General features: G+C 50.8%; 1 protein-coding gene across 1 annotated transcript in view; it reads left to right on the top strand.

Moving 5' to 3' along the window:
• The first annotated feature begins 9,730 nt into the window (after positions 1 to 9,730).
• Positions 9,731 to 14,805, top strand: part of KCNG2 (potassium voltage-gated channel modifier subfamily G member 2) — a 43,883-nt gene continuing 38,808 nt past the window's right edge. The window contains exons 1-2 of the mRNA XM_028479951.2: positions 9,731 to 9,802; positions 11,588 to 11,893. Coding sequence (XP_028335752.2) covers positions 9,731 to 9,802; positions 11,588 to 11,893 — 378 coding nt within the window. The remainder of the gene's footprint in view (positions 9,803 to 11,587; positions 11,894 to 14,805) is intronic.

Raw genomic sequence — 14,805 nt, forward strand, 5'->3', positions numbered from 1 at the left:
CCCACCTTCAGTGCCCAAGGGTGCAAATTTCTCCACATCCTCGCCAATACTCTTTTTCTGTTTGTTTTTTTTTTCTTTATAATAGCCACCCTAATGGATGTGAAGTGGTATCTCATGGTGGTTTTGATTTTCATTTCTCTAATGATTAGTGTTGTTAGAGCATCTTTTCATGTGCTTATTGGCCATTTATATTTTTTTCTTTGGAGAAATATCTATTCAAGTCCTTTGTCCGTTTGTAAAATAGGTCTTTTTAGGTTGTCATTGAGCTGTAGGAGTTCTCCGTATATTCTAGATACCAGTCCTTTAGCAGATATACGGCTTGAAAATATCTTCTCCTTATCATCTGATCTGTGGGCTGTCTTCCCACTCTGTCGATAGCGTTCTTTGGTGAACAAAAAATTATTTAATGTTGACGAAATCCAGTTAATCTACTTTTCCTTTTTTTACTTGTGCTTTTGATGTCATATCCAAGAAATCATTACCAAATCCAATGTCATGAAGCTTAGAAGACAAGCTCCGTTTTCTTCTTAGAGTTTTACGGTTTCGGCTCTTATGTTTAGGTCTTTGATCCATTTCGAGCTAATTTTTTTATATGGTGTAAGGTAAGGATCCAACTTCTTTTTTTTTTTCTTTTTTTTTTTTGCATACAGATACCCAGTTTCCCCAACACCATTTGTTGAAAAGATGGTCTTCCACACTGAATGGTCTTGGCACCATTTAGCCGTGTATTCAGGGTTCTCGATTCATTCTGTTGGTCATAAATCCGTCTTTATGCCAGTGATGCACTGTTTTGTTTGCTACAGTTTTGTAGTAAGTTTTGAAATCAGGAAGCGTGAGGCCTCCACCTTTGTTCTTTTTCAAGATTGTTTTGTCTGTTTCGGGGCCCTTGAGGTTCCACATGAACTTCAGGATGGCTCTCCTATTTCTGCAAAAAACCTCATTGGGATTTTGACAGGGATTGCACTGAAGCTGCAGACCGCTTCGGGTAGTGTAAATATCATAATCATATTAAGTCTCTCAGTCCATGAACATGGGCTATATTTCCAATTATTTGTGTCTTCTTTCGTTCCCTTTAACAACCTTTCGTAGTTCTCAGGGAACGGGCTTTTCCCTCCTTGGTCGGGTGTATCCCTAAGTGTCTTGTACGTGGAAGTTTCTTCCATTTACAACGACCGGGCCTCGATACAGCCCAGCTTGTAAAGCAGGGCCCACACCAGCAGCCCTTCGAGGCACTGTGCCCCCGCCCCGCCCCCATCCCCGGCCCTCCCCACACACGCCCTCCTCCTGGGGTCCTGCTGCCAGAGCCTCCCTTCCCCTGCTTCTGCCCGGGGGTCCTCTGGGCTTCCACTGCGGATGGTGCCCCCTCCGCCTCTGGTCCAGCCGTGTCCCCGGTGAACCCTGTCCAGTGAGGTGGGACCACGACTGGGACACATCCTTACTGCTAGTGCCCTTTGCCTCCCAGGACCTGACTTCCCAGAGGAGAAAATGTAACCAACACAGATGTTTCCCAGGAAGGGATCTCCCATCACTGACTGATGCCTGGTCCCTTCAGGAGCCTCACGGCTGGCGCCCCATTGAAGGGGGGCGCACGGGGCCTCCACGTGGCACGGAGCCTCCACGTGGCAGGGGGCCCTCGTGACTCTGCAGGAGCAGGATGTCAGGTTTTACTTATTTTGACCCATTTTTATCTATAGCAGCTGTGGATAAAGGAGAAGGGGGGACAGTCTTCCCATTGCTGACAGGAAGCAGCATTTCTTCTAAAAATGTTGTTTTCTGAGGCCTGAAGTCACAGTGGAGGCTCCCCCTCCAAATCGCTTAAGGGCTGCGAAGGCGTCTCCTCAGGGGTCCTAATTACGGAGAATGGGGGTTGCTGTCAGAGCAGCTAAGTCATCACCTCTGCGTACGTGCGATGCTGAACCAGCCCACACCTGCAGAGCCTCTGTCCCCAGACAGAACCTTGTCCTGGAGACTCCGGAGGGCTGGCGCGGTGCTCTGCGTGCCGCTTTCAGGGTGAGCCTCTCCCAGGGAGCAGAGGTGGGCATCCAGCAGCCCGAGGTCTGGCCAGGCTGCTGGGATCACCTGTGACTCTCGGTCCAGCCCCTCGGAGCCCAGGGCCCAGCCCGGTGCCTTGGCGGTATAGCACCTCAGCGAACGTGTGTCAAACAAGAAACTGAGGCATCTGCAAATGCTCAAGAGATGCAAGAAGCAAAGTAAGAAGAACAGAGAGGTCACAGCCATGGCGGGGCGGGGGTAGGTGAGACCCCCTTGACTCGAGGCCGGCAAGGGGCAGTGGCCACGTGGGGAGGCCAGCAGACGAGGCCACATGCCCACAGGGCGCTGGCTATGGGAGAAGCCGGCAGGACAACGCAGGCAGGACCCCGCGGGCCGTGGCCGCCTGGGACGGCTCCTCCGCCGGCACCGCCTGGCTGTCCCGGGCACCTGCCCTGGGGCAGGACACTCGGCCTCACTGTCCTGGGAACTTCCCTGGTGGCCGATCGGGTACAGCTGGGGCTCAGGTCACAGCGTTGTGAGCAGATGGGGAGGGCTCCTCCATACCCACCCCAGGTCCCGTCACTCACGGATGTGGGTCCACCCCGGGTAGCACGCTGAGCACACGGTCTACGCAGGCAGTGTGCAGTTGGCGACCGCTGTCTGCTCTGGTTGGGCTGCGTCGGGGCCGTGTCACCGGTCAGGGTCACGAGTCAGCTCAGGCCACAGCTGGAGGCTCCCCACCGCATAAAACGTAGAGTTGGCTGTTTAAACCATTTTAAATTGTACTGTTGTGGCATTAACTACACTCACCGTGTTGTGTGACCATCACCACTATTTTCAGAATTTTTTCATCACCCCAAACAGACCCTGTGCCCATTAAGCAATAATTCCCTATTTCCCTTCTGCAGCCCCTGGTAACTTCCTTTTTTTAAAATTTATTTTTATTTTATTTATTTTTGGTTGCGTTGGGTCTTCGTTGCTGCGCGCAGGCTTTCTCTAGTTGCGGTGCGCGGGCTTCTCACTGCGGTGGCTTCTCTTGTTGCGGAGCGCGGGCTCTAGGCACGCGGGCTTCAGTAGTTGTGGCTCGTGGGCTCTAGAGCACAGGCTCAGTAGTTGTGGCTCGCGGGCTCTAGAGCGCAGGCTCAGTAGTTGCGGGGCACGGGCTTAGTTGCTCTGCGGCATGTGGGATCTTCCCGGACCAGGGCTCAAACCCTCCCAATTTGGTTATTGGGAATAATGCTGCTGCAAACATTGGCTGACATATAACTGTTGGAGTCCCTTCTTTCGATTATTTTGGTATATACTTAGGAGTGGAATTGCCAGGTCATATGGTAATTCTGTGTTTACTTTTTTGAGAAACCATCAAAGCTGTTTTCCACCGAGGCTGCACCATTTTACATTCCCACCAGCGCTGTGTGGGCGTCCAGTTTCTCCACATTTCCAGTCAGTGCTTGCCACTGTCTGTCTGTCTAAGTCATCCCCATAGAATCTCACTGTGGGTTTGGTTTGCATTTCCCCAGGGACTAAGGATGTGTGGCATCTTTTCATGTGCTTTTTGGCTGTTTGCCTTCTTTGGAGAAATGTCTATTCAAGTGCTTTGCCCATTTTAAAACTTTCTTTCTCTTTTTTTTGTTTAGTTGTAAGAACTCTTTATATATTCTCGATATTAAACCCTGATGAGGTATGTGATTTGCAAATATTTTCTCCTGTTCTGTGGGTTGTCTTTTCACTCTGCTGATAGAGTCTTTCAATGCAGCAAAGTCTAATTTTAATCAAGTCCAATTGATCTATTTTTAGATTTCGTTGTGTGTTTTTTTGTGTCATATTTAAGCATTGCCAGATTTAAGATGGTGAAGATTTGACCCCATTCTTATTTAATTTTTATAGTTTTAGCTCTTAAACTTAGATCACTGACCCATTTTGAGTGAAGGGTTACATGTGGTGTAAGGTAGGGGTTCAAGTTCATCCTTTTGCGCGTGACTGTCCAGAGTTCCCAGCACCATTTGTTAACAAGACTGTCCTTTCCGCATTGAGTGGACCTGGCACCCATGTCTAAATCAACTGACTGTGATTGTGAGGCTTTGTTTTGGGTTCTCGATTATGTCCATGTGCCAGGACCACACTCTTAGTTACTGCAGTCTTGTGGTATGTTCTGAAATTGGAGTGTGAGACCTCCAACTCTGCTCTTCTTTTGTAAGATCGGCTTGTTCGGAGTCTCTGGTGTTTCATGTGAATTTTAGGATGGTTTTTTATTTCTGCAGAAAGCGTTGTTAGGATTTGATAGGCCACACTGGAAGTGGGCTGAGTGTCTGGAGGTTTTGCCTTTGAGGAAATCCCAGCGCTGATACCTGGGGAGGGGGTTGTGAATGCTTAAGTGAAATTCATCAAATTCAGACTCAAGGTGCTTTTCATTCCGGTGCCTCAGGGTTTAAACAGAAAAAATTAGATTAAAAAAAAACTTCTTATTTGAACTATTTTAAACTTCCAGAAAAGCTGAAAAATTAGCACAGAGTTTTCCTGTATCCCCACCGAGCTTCCGCTCATGTTAAGATCTTCTGCAAAAACACAGTGAAACCAGGGAATCAGCACTGGTCCTGCACGGTGACCGCGCTGAAGCCGCTTCCGGTGTCGCCCGGTCTCACTTGTGCCCCAGGACTCTCGGATCCCTCCCCACGTCTGGGTTGTGTTTCTCCTTCATCTCCTGAGTCTGCAAGTTCCAGTTTTTCTTTGCATAGCGAGATGCTGACGCTTCAGAAGGATGTTCTCAGCCCGAGAGTTTACCTACTCGACACAGCCTTTCACGCCCAGCTCTTTTGTCTGTCGCCTCACAGCCGTCGAAGCCGTCTCCCACAAGGCCGTTTCCCATGGCTTCTCAGGCGGGTTCTTGTCCTCCCCCCTCCCCTACTGTGAGGCTCTTGCTGTTTTCTCTCCCACCTGGCTGCTGGTCGTTGGTGGCAAAGGGAACGTGGAGTGTGTGGCTCTGGGAGCTCAGGGGAGGCCTCCGCCCTGTCCTCCCCGCCTGCCCAGCCGGGGACCGGTCCCTGTGGTTTCTGCTTATCCTTCCTAAGTGTCTCCTGCACAGGCAGCCCTGTGCGTGTTACACGCGTCTGTCTCACTAGACCGTGCGTCTCCAGATGTGCCTTTGAACACACGTCCCGGAAGGCATCACGCCCGGCTGCAGACCTCTTCCGCGTTCTCTTTGCAGCTGCTGGCCCCTCACCGTGTGGACCGCGGTGGTTACTCGGGCACTCTCCTCTGTGTGGGCAGTTGGTTGGGCTGTTTCTGATGTTTTGCAGAAACGCCGCGGCCGAACTAGCGCGAGAGTTTCTGGTGCGTGAGGTCTTCACGGTGAGGCAGTCGCTTCAGACTTGGGTGGAAGACTTACTTCTGCAGCGAGCGGGCAGCACCCCCTCTCCGGAGGTGCGCTGCGCCTTCCGCGAGGGGCTCGGGGTACACAGGAGGCCCCTGCGGTCGGGACGCCCTGGCCAAGGTGACAGCACAGCGGTGCCCCGCGGCCTCGCAGGGGCTCACACGGAGGTCCACTTCCGTGCGTCACCTTCTGTTGCAGAAGGTGTGGGAATGATCAATTACTTGTTTAATAAAATTGATTTGAAAAAGGAATTACCAGTTAAGAATTGTCCTGACTAAAAAGTAAAAATTCAATTATCTAGAAACTCTACTTTGTTCACTTCCTGCTCAGGGAGCTGAGATCGGATGTTTGGAGCCTGTGAGGAGGCCGCCTGCTCTTACTGGGATCACTGGGGGCCTCTGGTCTTTTACGGGGATGCGGGGGAGGCCTTGGGCCTCCTTCTGGGGACCCTCATTTAAGGCCCCAGGGAGTCCAGGGGCCCCGGAGCTGGAGTTGGAGGGTCCGGGGGCGGGTCCGGGGGCTGGTCCGGGCCAGCCCTGTGCCCTCAAGCTGCAGCCCCTCCTCTCAGGTGCCGGGGATACTGGTCCACCCAGGGACGCCCCCCGACCCCCTGTGTGGTAGGCAGAAGGTGGTAGCGGGTAGCGGCCGTGACCCACGAGAATTTCAAACCATCGTCTTTCCATTCACTTCAGTTTCAGTAGCTCCGTCCTGTACAAACGTTCTGCTCTGGGGTCGGTGTCCAGGGCCAGGCTGGACCGCAGGCTCGGCCTCTTAGCTCGGGAAGCCTCCCGGGGCCCGGCAAGAGCTCAGGCCCCCACCAGCGGGGCAGGGCCAGGGGGCTCGCTAGCTCAGGACCAGCGGCTCTCAGACTTCGCGGTCTATTTTAGACCATCCAAGAGCTTTTATTATGTGGGTTTAGAAATTGATAGGGGTGGGGACAAACCCACTGGGGGCCCCTTGCCACACTGAGGATGCATCCACCGTCCCTGAGAGATGCTCAGGATGGATTTGGGAGACGCCGCAGAGAGACAGAATGCCAGTGTGAACCCCTCCCTCGGGGCGATGTTTCCTCCAAATCACAGGCTGGAAACCAGGAAACCACGCGTAAGGGATGGGGCGACTCCCTTCCCCCACTGGTGCCGCAGCTCCGAGGCTGGGTGGAAGCCCCTCTCCTCCGGGCTCCAGAAGCAAAAGCACCTATGCAAATAGCTATTGCAGAGAAAAAAAATGGATGTAACAGACACCTGCATACAGACGTACTAATTATAATCCTCTTAGCTATACACTGAAGCAGACTGAGCAGTTACGATTGTTCTGGAACACAGGAGGCTTCTTCCAGCCCACAGGCTCAGGGGCACAGGGAGACCCACTGAAATCCATGAGGAGGTTCGTGCTGAGGATCCAGAGACCCTAACGCTGCCGAGGGTGAGGCCCAGGCCGCCTCTGAAGTGATCGTGCGTCCTGTGAATCGCGCAACAAAGCCCGGGGCCTGAGCGCGCCCAGAGGCCTGGGCCACGGGCAGGTGCTGCAGCGCACACACGGGTCAGCTGGGCTCCGGGCGGCCGAGAGTGGTGGGCGGGTGGCCTGAGCCCTGGGGACCCCTGGCTTCTGCCCCAGCGGCTCCTCCACTCGGGGACAGCTCACTTACAACGTGCACGGGCGTAGCTCCCAGTCGTCCAGGAGGACGTCGGGCCTGTGGGGGCATCGGGGCGAGCCGGGGAGCCCCGGGTGGGCCCAGAGAGGGGAGGGGTCCAGAGGGGCGCGCTGCTCACCCCCCGAGCGCTGTGTGGGGCGGGGGCGGGCGCGCGCAGTGGAGACTGTCGCGCAGCAGGGAGGGCCAGACGCGGCTGTGCTGGGGGGCCGTCCTGGCACCGGGGGCAGGGGTGTCCATCTGTGAATTGTTCTTCTGCTGATTAGAAATGCCCACGGGGGGCTTGGAAGAGGGCCTAATTGGGGAGGCGAGGCGAGATGAGGACACAGGACACACGCCGGCCTCCCAAAAGAATCCTCTCCCTGAAACAGGGAAGACGTGGTCAGGGGCCTTGCGTTTGAGCCTGGAGGTGACAGTTCTTACATTTATAGAGCGATACGCCGAGTGTCTGTCTAGGTCGCTGATGGGAGACCGAGAGGAGATAAGAAAGGAACAAGTTCTGAGAAGCTATTATGTTTCCATTTGTCTTGTCAAAGCCCTGCACTCAGAGCATCTGCACACCTTGGAGACGCGAGTGAGAACGTTGATTGGGGAAAAGTACAATAACCATCACGATGTCATTAAGTGGGTAATTGGAATAAACATAAACTTTCCCCTGGGACCATGGGGCCCTGTGACCACGGCAGATTTCAGAGGGTCCTCAGAACCCCAGACTGACTGTGTACTTTTTGAGGCAGTGAACCGTGTTTCCTGGATTCTGTAAGAAGTCCATGACCAACCGAGGTCCAGACACGGCACCCTAAAGGAGGGCCAACCTGTCGTTTCAGGGGTTGGAGAAGCACCGGCAGATGGCCTGGGAGACAGCAGCTCTGGAAGAGGGCTCCCTGGGATGAGCCCTGACGCGGGGAAACCAGCCAACGGTAAGAGGGTCCTGCGTGTGGCCCAGACGCCCCCGGGGAGAATGGGCTCATCGAATTAAAACCATCGCCTAAAGAGTCTCAACATGTTGACACCTGAAAACAGCCATTTCCTCAGCGGTTAATGCACAAGAGCGAGGAGGATAGAGCTTTGGGGAAAGAACCAGTGGGATGGACTGGCCACTCGGACGCCTGTCCCCACCGGACAGCTCCCCGGAGCCTGAGGCTGTGCTGGGGAGGAAGGAGAGAGAGAGAGACAGAGAGAGAAAGACAGAGACAAAGCAAGAAAGAGAGACAAAGAGAGAAAGACAGAGTCAGAGACAGAGACAAAGCGAGAAAGACAGAGATAGAGCTTTGGGGAAAGAACCAGTGGGATGGACTGGCCACTCGGACGCCTGTCCCCACCGGACAGCTCCCCGGAGCCTGAGGCTGTGCTGGGGAGGAAGGAGAGAGAGAGAGACAGAGAGAGAAAGACAGAGACAAAGCAAGAAAGAGAGACAAAGAGAGAAAGACAGAGTCAGAGACAGAGACAAAGCGAGAAAGACAGAGACAAAGAGAGAAAGACAGTCAGAGACAGAGACAAAGAGAGAAAGACAGAGTCAGAGACAAAGACAGAGACAGAGACAGAGAGAGAAAGACAGAGACAAAGAGAGAAAGACAGAGTCAGAGACAGAGACAAAGCGAGAAAGACAGAGACAAAGAGAGAAAGACAGAGACAAAGAGAGAAAGACAGAGACAGAGAGAGAAAGACAGAGACAAAGAGAGAAAGACAGTCAGAGACAGAGACAAAGAGAGAAAGACAGAGACAAAGAAAGACAGAGAGAGAGAAAGACAGAGACAAAGAGAGAAAGACAGTCAGAGACAGAGACAAAGAGAGAAAGACAGAGACAAAGAGAGAAAGACAGTCAGAGACAGAGACAAAGAGAGAAAGACAGAGTCAGAGACAAAGACAGAGACAGAGAGAGAGAGAGAAAGACAGAGACAAAGAGAGAAAGACAGAGACAGAGACAAAGAGAGAAAGACAGAGACAAAGAGAGAAAGAGTCAGAGACAGAGACAAAGAGAAAGACAGAGACAAAGAGACAAAGCGAGAAAGACAGAGACAGAGACAAAGAGAGAAAGCCAGAGTCAGAGACGAAGAGAGAGGGCCACGAGGAGCTCTGAGTAGAGAAGAGTGGGGTGGTGGCAAAATGAAGAACTCGGGGCCCCCAGAGAGCCTGTGTCCACTGTCCCCTCCCATCCTTGTCCCCTGGGTGCCCCGGGCTCCAGCCAACCTCATTCTCCTCGGGGCTGCCTCACCCCAGGACACAGGGGTCACAGAGGACACATCATTTCGTCCCAGGACCCGGACTGAAAGTTGGGCTGGTGGTTGAGGGTGCTAACCCCCGGTGGAACTGTGTCTACCTGCCCGCAGGTGTCCCGCACCTGCCCAGGTCTCTCTTCTTCAGGCTTTGCTGCTACTGCCCTCCTCCATCTTCCCGCCCTCTTTTGCTTTTTGCCAAGAGGCCAGGCTTTCCATCTTTTCCACTCTTATCTGCCATTTATGGACCTTGAGTCTGGAAGAGGCCTAGGGATCATCGCATCCAATTGATTCACCGACCGGACCCTGAGACCCTGAGAGATTTTAAGTAACTTTTAAGTAACTGGCCTGGGCACCCGGCTTCTGGCTGCGTCCCGGGTTTTCCCGCCTACACGCGGGAATCTCGCTGTGTGCAGCACCTGGCAGGCTTACGAGGTGTTCACACATTTACATGTGTTGTTTTCAAAGAAATACGGTCTTGGCTTGTCCCCTTATCGCAGCATGTGCCGGCCCTGCGAGAGCTGGGACGGTTCCGCCTCACCTGCTCTCCTGCCAGCTGGCACCTACCTCCCCGTCGGTGGGGCAGGCAGAGGCCCGATTTCCCTTAGAAGCTGGCCGGGAAGGACGTTGCATAACTTTTCTGTGTTTCTCAAGCTTATAATGAATTGAGGCTCTCTCACCACGTAACCTAAATCTCTCCTGCTGCAGTTGGATGTGACTGTTACGGTCCTTGGGAATTTCCCTTGTGATTCTCATTGTTTTTCTTTCGACACCCACGGTGTGAGCGATGTTTGCAAAGTGAGAAATTAGTAAGGACGAGTTTATAGAACAAAACCCAAATCTGTGGCCACAGAAACAAACTTTCGCAGAACTCCCCACGGATGGACAGGAGCCATTGGGACTGGGTCAAAGTGTGCTGTAAACGTGAGTGACTAATGGACAAGTCAATATGTGTAAAAGAGTCATTTGGCCCATGTGCTCAAGGCCAGTGTGGTCAGTTCTGAGCGATGGTTCTGACCGAAACAGCACAAAGGCAGATCCGCACGAGCAAAGCTGAGTCCTTGACCGGGGCCTCTGTGTAGGAGGGTGTGCGGGCTCTGTCCTAGCGCAGTTGGCAGGCGCCAGGAAGGGAAAGGAAGGTGGGGTGACCCACAGCCGACGTAAGCTGCCAGCCCAGAAACGCCACGAGCCACAGGAGCAGGGACCCGGCGTCGGGCGTCGGTGGAGGGGGGTGTGGGGACCTTGCAGGGCCGAGAGGCAGCGGGCTTGGCTACGTAGCAGGGTTTTTATCTTTAAAAGCCTTCATGCTAAGGCATAAGATGTAAGACACCCACGTCAGGGAGGGCAGTCTGCTTTACTCTACAGATTAGATGTTAATCTCATTCAAAAACGCCTCGGCGGAAACACCCAGAAAAGTGTTTGACCAAATATCTGGGCACCCCGTGGCCCAGCCTAGCTGACACAGCATAATCATTATTAATGTTTCCATAAATAAAAATGGAGGCGTATGTTGTTCTGCATCCTGCTTTGTGAGGAGAAAAGTAATGTCATTAGAATTACGTTTTGTTGGTTTTGGCAGGGGGCTGCTTTTTCCTAGCTCCTTTTTAAAATTTATTTATTTTATTTTATTTTTGGCTGCGTTGGGTCTTCGTTGCTGCGCGCGGGCTTTCTCTGGTTACGGCGAGCGGGGGCTACTCTTCGTTGCGGTGCGCGGGCTTCTCACTGCAGTGGCTTCTCTTGTTGCAGTGCAAAGGCTCTAGGCGCGCGGGCTTCAGTAGTTGTGGCTCACGGGTTCAGTAGTTGTGGCGCACGGGCTTAGTTGCTCCGCGGCATATGGGAGCTTCCCGGACCAGGTCTCGAACCCGTGTCCGCTGCATTGGCAGGCGGATTCTCAACCACTGCGCCACCAGGGAAGCCCCTTTCCTAGCTCTTTTTAAGTGAAAAATTTCAAACATACAAAGAAGTTGAAAGAGTAGTACAGTGAAAACCTAGCCATCTGTGTGGAAGTATATATATATATATATATATATATATATATATGAAATGTGTGTATATATATGTGTGTGTGTCCATATATATATAAAATGTATGAACCATTTGGAAGTAGTTTACAGAAACCAAGACAATTATCCCTGAATAGTTAAGCATGCATCTACTAAAAATAAGGTCATTCTCTTCTGTAACCAAATTCCACTGTAACACCTAAGAAAGTTAACAATAATGAATATGTCAGGTCCAAATTCAGATTTCCCCAGTTGTCCCCAAACTGTGTTTTGTAGGTTTTTTGGATAAAATCTAATCAAGGTTTATGTACTTCATTTCGTTTTGTCTCATCATCTCCTTTACCCCACATTCTAGAACATCCCTCCCACCTTTTATCTTCCTTGGTCATTGACCCTGAAGACCGCAGTTGTCTCTCCCTCTTCCTGTGTCCTCCGGACGCAGGGACTTGGGCCTGGACACCTGGTGGAGCTCGTCCTCGCCCAGGGCAGAGCCGGACGGCTGCTGGAGACTCTGACGGCTGCACCTTTACCACAGCCCAGACCCTTGGCGCCAAGTTCGGCTACGGCATTCGGGGCGGACGTGGTTCGCACCCGTCGCGAAGCCCGCCCCCCTCTCGATGACCTGGTAGCCAGCGCCGTGCGGATGTCTTGTTTTCCGACGGTGAGTGTTTTTTCTCTTTCTTCCTCTCTTTGTCACTGTGTAGACTGTATGTACCGTAGACTCGAGGGCTTGACTTACTCGTGTTTTTAAGTGCAGTCACTATGTATTTAGAATTTCAAAGTCTGCCTGAAGGAGCCCTTCTGTGCCACCCTCGACCTCTGACGCCTGCCCTTCCACACTGGAGCTCTGCTTTGCTTTCTGGCACACGGTGTCTGATCTCACGTTGGCCCTGGCCCGCTCCCGTCAGAAATGAGCCGCTTCTGCTGAGAAACGGTTCTTCCGTGGGAAGAAGTGGTCCCAGGCGGTGAAGTGCGATGGCAGTAGAAAGAGGAGGCGTTTAGCTGTACGAACCTACAAGCTATGCTGGCGCGTTCATGTCTACGCTCGGAGCAGATCGGATATTTCTTTCCTATTTATTCAGTAGAACTATCTGAGCTTCATAAACACTTAGAGGTAAACTAACCCAGTCTAGGCTTATTGATTTCAAATCCCCAAAAGGCAGAGGTTGAACAGAGGGGTTTGAGTGAGAACTGGCCCATTACTGCCACCGGGTACCGGTACAAGGTGGGCGGCAGGTGTCACATGCTGCTGGAACCAAGGCCGGATGATCCCTCAGAATTGGGTGGAATGTAGGTGAAGGTTGCTATTAAAATTCTGAGTCATTCTGGGGAGACTAGAGCCACTTTCAGTGACTGCTATTCTAAGAATAATTTTAGAAAAAATATTTGTTTAGAAATCAGAGTCAATGGACACCTAAAACATCCGTTTACATATTTATATTTAGACACAGCTTCCAAAAAATGTGTCAGATACTGAGCAGCTAGAACATGAAGACACACTAGATGCTCAATGCATATCATTTAAGTAAACTGTACAATTTTTAGAGGAAAAGGTACATTGGTTTTATTTTATTGTAACTTGTTTCCAGAACCGGCAGAATGTCTTTAAAATGACTCTATTATAAGTCACAAGATTAGTGAACATTTTATAGCTTGCTTTCAAAATCTTTGGGGGCTTCCACTTCTGGGGAGATGGTGTAGACATATTTTTCTGCTGAGCATCGAAGTCCCACACCTTATACAAAAATGAAGTCAGATTAAGTCCGACTTAAATGTACGTCAGATTAAGTCCGACTTAAACGTAAACTGTAAAACTATTAACTCTAGAAAAATGACAGTAGAAAATCTTTGGGATGTCGGATCATGTACATCCTTCTTGATACCAAAAGCACAGTGAGGAAAAAAAGAAATGTAAATGAGACTTTATCAAAAGTAAAAACTTTTCCTCCACTGGCTATTTAACCCAGAGAGGGGGAAAACACCTTTATGGAAATGTTTACAGCAGCTTTGCTCATAACAGCCCAATCGTAGAAGTAACCCAGCTGTCCTTCACTTCGTGGGCGGTTAAAGAGCTGTGAGCAGCCACGCCATGAGAGCTCGTGGAGTGAACTGTTGATACAGCAACAAGCCGGTGAATCTTCAGAGAATTATGCCGAGTGAAAAGAGCCAATCCTCAAAGGTTACATAACAGTGCGGGTCCTTTTATACACCATTCTCGGGATGACAGGAGTACAGGGACAGAGAACAGACCAGTGGTGGCCGGGTCAGGTTTGGGGCTGGGGCTGGGAGGGCTGGAGGTGGGTTGTGGGGGGCCCTGGTGGTGATGGATGCTCTGTGTCTGGACTGTGTCAGTGTCTGCACCCTGCGGTTTTGCGAGATGCTACCACTGGACAGATTGGGTAAAGGGATCTCTACAAGCTCAAAATTGAAAGTTTAATTTTAAAAAAATCTTCAGGGCCATTATATGCAGCTCTGCTGTATATATACATCATGCTTTGTGAATAAGAGTTATTAGTTACCAAATGTCTATGTGTCTTACAGATTTGGAGATTATATGTGGTTCTCATAAATCATAACTGAAAAATAATCATCAATCTTTCTGTCAACAACATGGCTAAAAATTAGATCTAACGAGCAAGTTCTGAGTTCTGTTCATATATACACTTTAGAAGCCTTTTGTAATTTGTGTAACTTTGACATATAGAAAATAAATGCATTTGAAAACAAAATAGTTGAACACACTGGAGTTTAACAATTGGAAAGAAATTATAGGAATGACACTAAAGTACTTATCTTTAAGGTTGAAATTTCCTAAGAATCATATTTTATTTAAAATTAGTTCTTTGCCTTTGGATCTTTGTTTTTAAACAATAGATGATTTTTATCTTAATTCATATGATGTTTGTCTTGGTAGGACAATAAGAATTGAAAAACAAAAAATGCAGCGGCTCACCAAATACTAACCTGTGCTCTCTTTATTGTCAGGAGGTTAGATGCATTTTTATTTTAAACTAGCTCAGCCGCAGTCATCTGCTAGTTGGCTGGTTGGAGAAAAGCATGTCTTATTTAGATCACTTTTTCCATACTGTCACATGGCCTGTTTATGTGTTCGTTCTCGTGAACCTGTGTCAGCTCAGAGGTTAAGCATTTCAGCTGTAAAGCAAAGCAGGTACCTGGAAGGAGAGACCAGCCGAGAGGCTGGAATGGTCTTTGTGGCAGGGCCGGGTCACGGCCCCCCTTTCCCGCAAACCACCGCGTGGCTGATGGTGAGGAGAGGTGAGGGAGGAGGTGGCGTGTGAACTGAACTTGGGAAGATTCCGAACCAGAACTGAGGCAGGGAACAGTTTATCAGAGCCTTTAATCACTGGATTAACTATCTGGCCACATTTACGGTGTGAAATAATGTTTTAGATCCTAAAGCCACTGGCTTTTAAGCTGAGATCAAACGCCCACCTTCTGGACTCATCTGGGGGCCTCCTGTGCCCTCGGGGCGCCTGGTCCTCCCACCCTACCTCCATGCCCCACCCCTACCCCAGTCCCCCCCCCCAGTCCCCACCCCCCCCAGTCCCCACC

Source organism: Physeter macrocephalus, chromosome 19, assembly GCF_002837175.3.
Source record: "Physeter macrocephalus isolate SW-GA chromosome 19, ASM283717v5, whole genome shotgun sequence".
In the NCBI taxonomy this organism is placed as follows: Eukaryota; Metazoa; Chordata; class Mammalia; order Artiodactyla; family Physeteridae; genus Physeter; species Physeter macrocephalus.